This window comes from Glycine max, chromosome 11, assembly GCF_000004515.6.
Source record: "Glycine max cultivar Williams 82 chromosome 11, Glycine_max_v4.0, whole genome shotgun sequence".
Taxonomy (NCBI): Eukaryota; Viridiplantae; Streptophyta; class Magnoliopsida; order Fabales; family Fabaceae; genus Glycine; species Glycine max.
The window spans coordinates 37,692,795-37,705,130 of record NC_038247.2 but is presented as its reverse complement, the minus strand read 5'-3'; the positions used below and the strand labels follow the sequence as shown (position 1 = coordinate 37,705,130).

At 32.0% G+C, this 12,336-nt stretch overlaps 1 protein-coding gene across 1 annotated transcript; it reads left to right on the top strand.

The window, feature by feature from the left end:
• On the top strand, window positions 1–7,632 carry LOC100806475 (cytosolic endo-beta-N-acetylglucosaminidase 1). Its single transcript, XM_003538432.5, has 11 exons — window positions 1–600; window positions 1,198–1,335; window positions 1,948–2,057; window positions 2,145–2,256; window positions 2,348–2,455; window positions 3,295–3,407; window positions 4,486–4,567; window positions 5,070–5,150; window positions 5,406–5,455; window positions 5,608–5,743; window positions 6,786–7,632. The coding sequence occupies exons 1-11, from the start codon at window positions 25–27 to the stop codon at window positions 7,470–7,472; spliced, it is 2,193 nt and encodes a 730-aa protein (XP_003538480.2). The 5' UTR covers window positions 1–24; the 3' UTR covers window positions 7,473–7,632.
• The last annotated feature ends 4,704 nt before the right edge of the window (window positions 7,633–12,336 follow it).

Sequence of the window (12,336 nt, the reverse complement as noted above, 5' to 3'; positions counted from 1 at the left end):
GTTAAACAGATAAAAGTGAAGCGAATGCTTAAGCTTAAGAACAACAAGAAGCATCATGTTCATAGAAAAAGTGAAGTTAGCGTAACAAAGAGTTGGTGTGCAATGATTCCTTGGCTTTTGGGAGCAGCCTATATAAATCGCCAATTCTTAATAAACGTTCGAAACATCCTACTTTTCTTTCTTGACGCAATTCAGACGCCGTTCCTATTCTTGATCTTCATCATGTCCAATCCCAAATCCGAGTCAGTAGTGTCTGAACCCTCTGATTCGGAACCTTCAATACCCATTTCGTATCCAATAAAAACTCTTTCGGAGTTGGAGTCTCGCTCGTATTTTGAGTCCTTTCACTACCCTTTCAACAAAGCTTCTTCTTCGGTGAACAATTCTTCTTCTTCCTTGCCCAACAGGCGCAGATTGCTCGTGTGTCATGACATGGCTGGGGGCTACTTGGATGACAAGTGGGTCCAAGGTGGCACCAACCCCGATGCTTATGCCATCTGGCATTGGCATTTGATCGATGTATTTGTTTACTTTTCGCACTCCCTCGTTACTCTTCCTCCTCCTTCCTGGACTAACACTGCTCATCGCCATGGTGTCAAGGTACTTTCTTAAAGTACACAATTTTGGCTTTGCTTGCTGAAAAATGTTAACTTTTTGTTTTTGCTAAGTTTGGCTAGACTTGATTTGGCCCGAAGTTGTTTTTTTTTTCATCCTGGACTCGATTCAATTCAAGTTTACTTATGATTCGGTTTAGAATTTATTTATGTAGTTCAAGTTCGGATCATTTATTTAGCTAGTTCAATTTTCAACTCAAGTTCAGTTCCTTTGGTTCATGAACGAAGTTCAACGAATTAGCTATCAAAGTGAATCGAGTCTCAAACTAATTTCAAGTTGGTTTGATTCATTGATAACATAACCACACATATAGATTTTATAATTTTGACAAATGGTTTCCTCTCTTTGCTTATTAGCAATCAGTTTTAAAGGTCATTTAATGGCTTATACAGTTGGTTTAGTTTAAATGTTCAACTGATCCGAGATCATTTAGTAGCACTTCTTTTCTAATTCTTTTATTGGAGCTCCGGCCTTATGGCATTTGAGTTTGTTTCTTGCTTGAAGATGTTTCTGACAGCTCATGCTTTAATTAAACACAAATAGATTATTCTTTAGTTGTACTTGTTCCTTTTGATATTTCAGGTGTTGGGGACTTTCATCACCGAATGGGATGAGGGAAAGGCTGTCTGTGATACAATGCTTTCGACAAAGGAAACTGCACATATGTATGCAGAACGTCTGGCAGAGCTTGCTGCTGATTTAGGCTTTGATGGGTGGCTAGTAAATAATTCTATCTCTGTGCACTTATTAGTTTTATATTCATGTCTATTAGTCCACTTCAATTTTATATTATGCAATTGAATTGATATTTCATTTCCATTCACTTCCTTTTATGAGTAATAAGTGAACTGTTAGCCAGCACTACTAGTGCATAAGAGGCTCCTAATGCACGTATAGTGCCAAATTTAATAGACTGAAATGATTTGAGTTTGGGCTCTTTTGTTGAAGGTGCATGGTGTTTAATCTAAATAATGCCCTGATTGATATAAAAATAAATATCTAAGAAAATAATGGGGAATAATAATATTGTAGAGATTTTACTAGAAAAATTTCTAGGATATGTTTTTTTTAACTGAAGTTTGTAAAATCTACAGTTTTTAGAAGAGAAGTCAAGTGTATCATTGGAAATATAAATAGCCTCACAACCATTGTATATTTAGAAATTCGCCAAATATTCTCAGTGAATTGACATTATGAAGTAAACATATTAGATGTTTTATGCATATTTATACCAAAAATCAAAACAAATAAGTAACTGTTTTTGTCCTACTTTACAGCCTTGCTTTTTTGGTATTCTTGTCAATTATTCAAACAAGTAACATTTAATTGCAGATAAATATGGAAGTAAATTTGGATCCGGGTCAAATTTCTAATTTGAAAGAGTTTGTAGCCCATTTATCATTAACAATGCATTCTTCTGTGCCAGGATCATTAGTGATATGGTGAGTATTAGATGATTAGTCAGCAATTTTTTTATTGCTGTGGATTGTACCAGAAGTTGACTTTGATGTGTTTTCTTGGACATGTAGGTATGACAGTGTTACAGTTGATGGTAAATTGAATTGGCAAGATCAACTAAATGAACACAATAAGCCATTCTTTGATATATGTGATGGAATATTTGTGAACTATACATGGAAGGTATTGCTTATCTTCCCCTTGCATGCTTGTGTGACACAAATGTTTAATCAATTGTCATTTTCCTTGGTTAATTTTAATTTGTACCGTGTAGGAAGACTATCCAAGGCTCTCTGCTGCTGTTGCCAGTGATCGAAAGTTTGATGTGTACATGGGAATTGATATATTTGGAAGGAACACATATGGTGGTGGACAGTGGAATGTATGTGCTTTGTGATATACAGTCTGCTATCCCAATTTTGAACTTGTTTGGAAATAAATTCTTAATTGTTGTGAGTGGAACAAAGATCAGAAACTGAATTTGGTCTATTGGACATGTATATTCTTAGTGAAAATGCTTATTTGACATTCAACAGATATCATAGATGATCTGCATGTTTTATTTCACTTTAAGCATATATCCTGTCTGTGCATGGTCTTTCTCCAGTGTTTCATTTCTGATTAGACTGCATCCCAAAATAAGAAAAAGAAAAAAAAAAAAAACTCAGACAAACAACAACATATCTATTCATTTCAAGAAAATAATTACTTCTCATTTTGGCTGCAAGGCTATGAAATACCTTGTGTTCTTCGCATTCAATTTCATTAATAGGATTAATAGTTATGATTAAAATTATTAAATATGGTTTTGCACATTATTCTAGACATTTCAATCATCAGAACATTGGTTTCATTCTGGTTATTTCAGAATATATATGCACTTTAATGTTATAACTGCCTTTAGAGAAATTTCTTTCTACATTTAGAACCCTTTCCCTTGGTGAAGCAGCCAACTGCCTCTAACTAGATATCCTTTTACTAAAAAGATAATTATCACTTAGTCTTGTTTTCTTACTGCATTGTATTTGAAATCTATTTATGAAAACACTTGCTGTTGGAGTTTTTTGTGGGACATAGTCTTGTGAAACCTGAGCTGCCAAATAATTTTTGACAAGTGTCGTATGTGACTGGTAAAGTTAATAGGATATGTGTTATTTTGCTTTTCTTGGTAATTATCTCAATGTTGTTTATGCGCTTTCTTTATTCTCATGTATGTCTCAGGTAAATGTTGCTCTTGATGTAATAAAAAAGAATGATGTCTCTGCTGCAATATTTGCTCCTGGCTGGGTCTATGAGACAAAGCAACCACCAGATTTTCAGACTGCTCAGAATAGGTAACTTAGATACCTGTTTTGCAATACTCATAATTATTGCAAATTTTCTTTCACATGGTTAACTGAGTTAATGCATATTAATATTTTGAGGAAAAAAATCTACTGTCGAAGTAGCCAACATTGTATATACAGAAAGAACATTAAGTTGGGGATGACACAAAGGCTAGAGGTGAAATGAAAAAAAAATGATGAATTCAATCTATCTCTATAATTCTAAATATCTATAAGAAGGGATCTTGTTGAAGAGGATGAATATAAACTATAGTTGCCCCAGAAATTGCACTTCAATATCTTTAAAGGCTTTGATTTCATTCTGATGGCATATCTTTAAGCTTCAGAATTTTCTGTACTAATTTTATACATTCAGACAAATAAAACCTGTCCTTTTGTCTCTTCTATTCTTTTTGGGATTACGTAACATAATTACATAATATAATACATCTGGATGATCCCCATTATTTGCTTCACTAAAATGTATCACATGACTAGCTTGGTATTTTATTTCAAACATGTTCTAGATTACATTTTTTCCTGGTCACTCCCACAAAGCAAATATTAATTTTGTGAAGATGTTTTGCATAATTTTAGAATTCATGATCTTTTATGCAATCTGCTTTTGTACTTTGAAATAACCATAAACTATAGTTTAGTAACTTTAGTTTCAAGTTTGTTAGTACTTTGATTCCCCAAGAGAACCTTATTTTATAAATAAGGTTCTCAATTATGCATTTTAGCATTAAGTTGGTTCATTCTATAGTTTCTGATTATTCAATCCTGAGTAAGGAACTTCACTGATTTATGCCAGTCTCTTGGAGCACTTTCTCTTTTCCAGGAGTCTGATCTTTAACTCGCCAAAGTCATATATTACAGTACTTATGAAAGCAGAAATATTTCAGATTTTTTTTATCCTATTATTCGTATTGCCATAGAAATACTAAAAGCTTTCATGCATTTTGAAATGTGTTACAATGGTGGGTGCAAACTACATGCTCAAACTTTCTTTTATATTAATGACGGAGATCAAACCTTAAATTTCTTACTCATGAATAAGCATTATTGCCATGCATTGATATTGCAGTTGGTGGGGTCTTGTGGAAAAGTCATGGGGAGTACTACAAAAACTACCTGGAGTACTACCATTCTACACTAATTTTGATCAGGTTATCTATTGCAAATCTTGTCCCCTTTTATATTTTTTCTTCTGTTGTCTACCCTAGTATTTTTATTTTTTTCATTGTACATTTGGCATCTGCTTTTTTTTTCTGTACATTCTGAATTTTTGCACATTTTATTCAATAGGATTTATTTTTAAATTAATTTCAGTGAAAATGATTCTAAGAATAATTTGTGAATTTCAAGAGGAAGATGGTGGTGGACTGAAAAATTTTATATCCAAAAAGACAAACTTTGGATTAGTGCACATCAAACTGGCAAGAGGTGAAGAACACAAAGTCTAGCACTGAACCTCCATCAAAGAAATAATTTTTTGCAGGATATCTTAATAGCCTAAACAAGACCTTGGCAATCTTCAAAAATAAATAAATAACCTTAACATTTTTTCTTCTGTGCAATCTCACTTTAGATCAAATACTTGTGTAACCTATATTTCCAATCTTGCCATTGTATCTTCCAAATATATCATATATCTTTTATTTCTTTCAGGGACGTGGTTATCATATTTCAGTTGATGGTGATAATGTATCAGATGCTACATGGTGCAACATTTCTTGCCAAGGCTTTCAGGTATGTGTAATGCGCCAGATAGTCATTCTTTCTTATTGTTGGCTCAACTATTTACCATTAAGATTGTTGGATAGATGACCTAGAAAAGATTATATGCCCTTGTTTTCAAATTCTTATTTTCCATTTCTAAGATTAGGGGCTAATTTTAAATAGCATCGTTATAATAACTGGAAAACCAAGTCATGTTTAACATTGTGGATTTATGATACTTGTTTAAGAGCTTTATTGTAATCTAACTCAAATATTTGTGTGCAGCCACTCCTTGAGTCTGTTGATCCGACAAACTCTATTCAAGTTTCTGTAGAGTAAGTGATGGTACATATCTAATATTTTAAAATGTTCCTGTAACTGAAAATTGTAACAGAATGTGCATATCGCATATCGCATCTGTTCAAAGTAAATATTGTCTAGTTCTGACATGATCTGAAGTATTTATTGACTTGCTTTCAAATTTCAGCTTGAAGGAAGCATCATACAGTGGAGGGGGAAACATTACATTCAAAGGATCCCTTGAAGAGCAAACTTACTATGAGAGCAAAATCTTTCAAGGAGAGTTTCTTCTGAACGATTTGCCTATTCACTTTATTTATTCTGTAAGTTATATCTTCTTTATCATTATTGCTGAAAAAACTGCACACATCAATATGTTTTTTTTGGTTTTAAGAATGCCATCATATCTGGAATACCTGCCAATGCATGAATCTTATTAGATTCTTAGTGCAAATCAGTCTTGGTTATGTAATTGAGGTAAGGCAAGGGGAATTTGGATGTGTTATCTTTTTTTTGATCCTCAAAAATAATATTATATATTAGATAAGTTTCAGTACAAGTCGTACTGAGATTTTTACAATCACCAATGAAGTCTCCCATGTGGAGGTTTGGTTCCCTAATACAAAACTAATCATGATGGATTAAAGAACCAAAACTCTAAGTATGTATTGGTGATCCCTATCTGTGGAGCTATTTTCCACTAATTACAAAATCCTTCTCTGATATGACTTGACCATTGATGGAAAGGATTGTCAAATCCTTTTTCTAGGTTCCTTAACCAGCTCCAGCAAAGGAAAATGGCATCATCCAGTATCTTAGGAAAATGGCATCATCCAGTATCTTACTGGTGTTGGGGCTATCATTTGAAAATACTATTCTGTTTCTATGGTTCCATATACTCCAAGTTAGTGCCACCCACCAAATTAACCATCTCTGTAACTTGATACCAAGATGTGTATTGCAGAACGAGTGCTGCATGTAATTCTGCCTTGGATGTTGTGAAAAAGGTCCCACCATGTTGATCCAAGACAAGGATTCCCACCATATCTGCCTAATTTTGTGACAGCTGAAAAACAAATGCCCTGCATCCTCCTCCTTTTCTGTACAGAATGGGCAGAGTGTATCATTGATGTCGATATTTCTTCGAGTCAAGTTCAATTTAGTGGGCAGTCTGTCTCTCATTAATCTCCAGACAAAAAATGCTACCTCGTTTGGTATTTTTAGCTTCCATATGGCATGAAAAATTCCATCTGTGTTTGGATGTGTTATCTTGATCAATGGAATGATATACATTCTGTCAAATTCACTGAAATGATTATGTATGTTCCATCCCTATCTGAACCCTCTTTTTCATGAGTAATGCAGGTGAAATCTGATGGTAATTCTTCATTGGGACTTAAGCTTGAGTTCACTTCCACCAGCAACAAAAGAGCATCTGTACTTCTCACATCCCGGGCTGTGAATCGTTTCTCAAGCAAATTCAGCAAAATAGTTATGACACGTGAACATAAGGGATTATCCTCTGGATGGGTTATAAATGAAGGTGTGGTTGCAATGAATGGATACACTTTAACAGAAATCCATGCAGTGTGCTATGGATCAAATGACAATGATGAAACTTTGGCTTCCCCATCAGATTATTTTGCGCTTCTTGGTCATATTACAATCAAGACTTCTGACTATAAGTCATATTTTCCTGTGTCTTCTTCCTGGCTAGTTGATGGAAGCTGCATAAAATGGACATCAGATCCTCTGGGTTCAAAGACCCTTGATGTTAAAATTTCTTGGAAACTAAAAAATGGACAGAACTTTCTATTTCTAAAGTACAACGTATACTTGGTGAAATTATCAAAACAAGATGTAGGTATAACATTAGAGGATGTGAAGGAGTACCTTGGAGTAGCACAAGTAAACTGTTTTTATGTTTCTGACCTTGAAGTTCCTTCTGACACTTCTAGTCTCAAATTTATAATACAAGTCTGTGGGGTAGATGGGACAATTCAAGAATTGGATGAGTCTCCATATTATCAATTGGAGGTTGAAGATCCCTAAATTGTCGTTAAAATGTAACATTACTCCAATGAAGCAAGGTCCCTAAATTGTCATTAGAATGTAACATTATTTCTCCAATAAAGGAAGATACATAAATTGTCATTACAATGTTACATTGGAATTGGACAGTTCACGTTTATGTTACAGTAAGTTAATACAACTTCTCTTAAGAGACTACACCTAATAAACCCTTGCTTTAGTTTCATGCTCAGTATACAACTAACAGGACCGAAATAGAAGCTTATGAATGAAATTATGAAACTATTTCGAGTTACTTTTGGACATCCTATGGTGATGTAAAGCCAAGAGTTTTCTTTTTTTTTTTTTTTTTACGATATAAAAAAAAATATCTTCTCAATATAGATTTTGTCATATGTCGTAGCAAAGTTGCAATTTTTAATTTCAAATTTACTGCCCAACAACTTATTTTGATATAAAGTTTGATTTTTTTTAATAGAAAAAAGGTGTTTTTAAATTAAAAAAAACTTGTTTATAATATTTTACATTAATTAGACAAGTTTTTAAATTGTATTAAAAAAATTATTTTTTCATAAGTTAATACTATTAGTTTCTGAAAAATAAATTTAACACATTCATTTAATAAATACATTTTTTAGAAATTTTAACATAGGCTCTATGAAACATGGTGATGTGGAAAATTTAAAATGGATATTTAAATTTACATTGCCTCAAATTCAACACGGTGCAAACTTTATTTTCTTCTCATATCTTATGTTTATTTGTTTAGCATCGAAGCATCTGAATTCTGAAACAACCTTTGGTTTTGGAAGTATTATCCTATTCCTCGAGCCCTCAAAAGGAAAACCGGGTTCCCACAATCACTGTCTTTGTCTACACAAAAAATACAGAATTTCAGATTGATAAACAACAGAGACAGGGACGTGCCTTTGTCTTGTTATGTAGTTTAACTTATTGTTAATGTTCTACTAATTCTCATCTTTTGACTCACTACAAGGTTCTCTGTCCCACTGAAGTTTCAAGAACAAGAGGAAAATACTTTGGCTGTGATTTATTGTGTTGATTGCTGTTATAGCTTTGTCTTTTTTCCTGAAAATCGAGTAAAATATCGTGCAGATATTACTGGCCGAAGCCTAGAGAAATCCTTGCAAGACAAAAATACAAACCGGCAGCTGTCACTAGTGCAAAGTATCACAAATATGATGAAGTTTTAGAGTGAACAAAGATTTAGCTTACCTTTAAGCTTATGCATCAATTGATATGAAATTGTTTCGACTTTGATTTTGAACTCCAGTATAAAAAATATATTACATTAAATATTAAATATTTAGGAAAAGAAATTGTTGTCATAATTAATAAACTTACACTGTCCTCAAACAATGATTTGATTGACTATCAGGAAAGATATCTTATTCTACATGATCTATCCTTCTTTCTCAACAAAAGCTTGATAAATTAAAGTTTAATTACACTAGTTTTATTAAATTACATTAGTTAAATGTTATGGTTACTGAACTCATTGTAAATGGATCATAAATTAGTTGATTTTGAAACATTCTCGGATGAATCATGAGTTTTTTTTTTTTAGTAAAACATAAAATCACATTAATTGCAACCATATAATTAAATTATTGAAATGTTGCAAGAATACCACATTCGTGCTGCTAATATTGAAAAGGATGAAATAAATAAAATAAAATAGTGTATGAACATCAAAATGGACAGCATTTTACTTTTACTTTTTTATTTATGTTAAAATTTGTTTATTTTTTTATTTATTTTAAGATGTATTTTAATATGTGTGTATATGAAAAAAATTCAAAAGCAAATTCAACATAAAGTTGTTAACGGATAAAGCATGTGAAGTCATTTTTAATGTTCAACCTAACAGGGCTGTGAGCCTGTAACATAAATTTACAAACCATTACTTCAATCTTCAATCTTTCCTAACAGAAACAACTCGTGACACAAACATTGCAAACAGTGACAAAAAGGGTCCCCTTGTACTTCCTCCATAACATAAGCTTCTTCTCTTTATTGATAAAATAAAATAATTAAAATTAAACAACTATAAAAGGGATTTATTTATTTATTTATTTTGGTAAAGACTAAAAGGGAAGGTTTAGTATTATTCTTGTAATTAAGCAAGGCAAATGATATTACCCAATAAATTTTTTGTACCAGTTCATTTATGGGCCATATGGTTGTTGTAGCAACCTCTTCAAATTAACTTTGATTACAAAAAACTAAAAAATTAAGTTCAGTAGGTCAATTAGAATCACACACGAAACTTTTGAGGGACCCGACCTAATTCTAAAGAAGGTTCGCCACTGATTAGTTTAGATTTTAGAATGGTAGAATAGGATCACTAGTATACAGCTAGATACAGACAAGAACCGTGCTAAGACAAGGTGGATTCGGTAGAGATAAATTAAATGAATGAAAATTCATGTTTGACTAGAAAATGTTTCACATTAAACAAAGTTTGATGAGGAATCTTTCAAGTTTAAGTCTGTTGTTACACCATTTTTTTCCTCTGAATTTTTTAATTAAAGAACAGTCGGTTGTCGCCCACTATTATTAGGCTTTTCTGGTTTTCTCTTGAGCATTTAAGATAATAATGCTTTGTTTTGGACATAAAGTTGTTTGGAGAGATGGGTATAGAAATCCTATACATATAATAGCTCATATAATATGTTGTGCACATCCCATAAATCGGGCACTTTCTTGCACAGACCCCCCACGTGAACCAGCTAGCTAGAAGCTAGAAGCTGATCCAAATGAGGAAACCTCTTGAAATATTTTAACGTTTTTCTACTATGATTAGAAAATTGTGGTATGCCAAGAAATGGACAGCTTAGATATGGAAGTTAAAGCGAAAATCATGCATGCAGTATTTGATAACTTTTGACAATAAAGGATAAACTAATGGCTGAAAGTAACATGCGTAGAGTAAAGAAGAGACCCAAAGGAAACTTAATTTGTGAAGAATACATTCAAAAATATGAAAATATCAAAGAAGGAAGGAGAAGTTAAGGGTCAAATAGAACATCTCTTATTTTTTATTTTTTTAGTTTTTAATATTTTTTTTTTAAGATTTCATTATAAGCATAAACTTTCTATTTATCTTGAATTTTTTTTGTTTGGTGAGAAATCACGGTTGTCTTTAACCCATTGGATTAGAGACTATTCTCGCTCGTAATTTATGATCACAACAAAATCTTACACCATTACATTAACTCTTTTAAATTATTTATTCCTAATTTTGGGATAATATTATTTGTTTCATCACACCAAAAATCCTAGGTTGAATAAGGATTGAGATTATGGTCAATTTATAAACATTCTCTTGTTACTTTCTAACTATAAAATACATATACTTTTTTTGTTTGAAGTTTCACAATGTTAGTAACATTTTTAAAATTACACTTATCCGAACACTTTTTTTATACATATTAGAGCCTTTTTATTGGATTTTTAAAAAAAATATTACCAATGTACCAATTTTACTCTTCAAGTATGAGTTGCATATTGAAGTGATTAATTGCTTATTTGTACCTCTCGTGTTCCTGTCGAAGGGGGCTTAGCCATTACTAAAAAGTGTTAGTGACGAAGATAAACATACTAGGGAAAACATAAAGCAAAGGAAAAATAACAATACTAGTGGTCTCTGACCCACATTGCAAAAGCTCCATAAAAGCCTCTCCTTTTACTCTTTTCAACCTCCACATCTTGTGGATCTCATCCACAATTGCATGGTTGAAAGTCTGTTTGTGGTGATGACACCAATCACCAATCACCATGAAAGAGCTTCCAAATAGTTACCGCAACGACCTTCCTTTTCGACCACCCTTGGTGTTTGTCCCTCTCGTTTAATTAAAACAAACTCTTATCATGATTTGTTAATGCTATATATTTTTATTGGTTAATAATAAATCTTTTCGGGCAAGTTCATACTAAATAGCACTTCACTAGGTGTCAACTAGAAGCACAATTCTCAGTGCCAAAAGGGATCTAAAGGCATTGAATCACTACCTCAGTGTACATCTTGTGATCTAGTTGAAATAAGATTATGCTTGGACAAAATTGGAAATTTGAATGTAATTCCTTTAATTGATTAATTTAAATGCTTTGCATACAAATTCTCACACTTGTCAAAAACAAGCAAAGTAAGACTTACTGTTCAATTTGTCTCCTAAATTTCATTTTGTGTGAAATCGAATTTTACTATCTTTTCAATCAATGGCTCATATTGTTTTTCTATCTTTTTTCCTTCTCTCACAGTTCATTTTCCTTTTTTAACTATTGTTTGCTATATAATCTTCTGCTACGTTACTTTTATCATCCATTCAGATACTTTTCCTTATACAAAAGACTAAAACTAAACCTATGAATATCAAAATCTCTTACTTGCATGCTACATATATAATCTTCGATTTTTAACAGAAAAACTTATTCGATTTCGTACAAAATATGAATTTTATAATAAAAATTAGCAATTTATTCACTCCAAACCACAGAATTCAATATTTTTTATTTGTTTTTTAAAAATTCAAAAAGTGATTCACTTGATAACTTTTGTCCTTCGAGAACAAAAAGCATGTTAAAACCTCATAGACAATGCCCAAAAAGAAAAAAGAAAAAGGAAAAACAAGAAATTAACAGAAAATAGTTGTTAATGTATCTCAAATCTCAAATCTCAAATTATCAATCCTTTATATAGTTTTCATAATTTGGTTTACCACATTACAAAGATTAATAATAAATAATATGTAATTATCAAATCATTTGTAATCAAATTAATAATATTATCAAATCAATTAAGTTATTATAATACCAAGTCATTTAATTTTGTTTTTTTAATATTATTATAATATTAAGTTGT

Coding starts and splice junctions, on each gene's coding strand:
- LOC100806475 (XM_003538432.5), top strand. CDS start 25: ATGCTTAAGCTTAAGAACAACAAGAAGCATCATGTTCATAGAAAAAGT. Junction 601..1,197: donor CTCATCGCCATGGTGTCAAG/GTACTTTCTTAA, acceptor TTGATATTTCAG/GTGTTGGGGACTTTCATCAC. Junction 4,568..5,069: donor TCTACACTAATTTTGATCAG/GTTATCTATTGC, acceptor TATTTCTTTCAG/GGACGTGGTTATCATATTTC.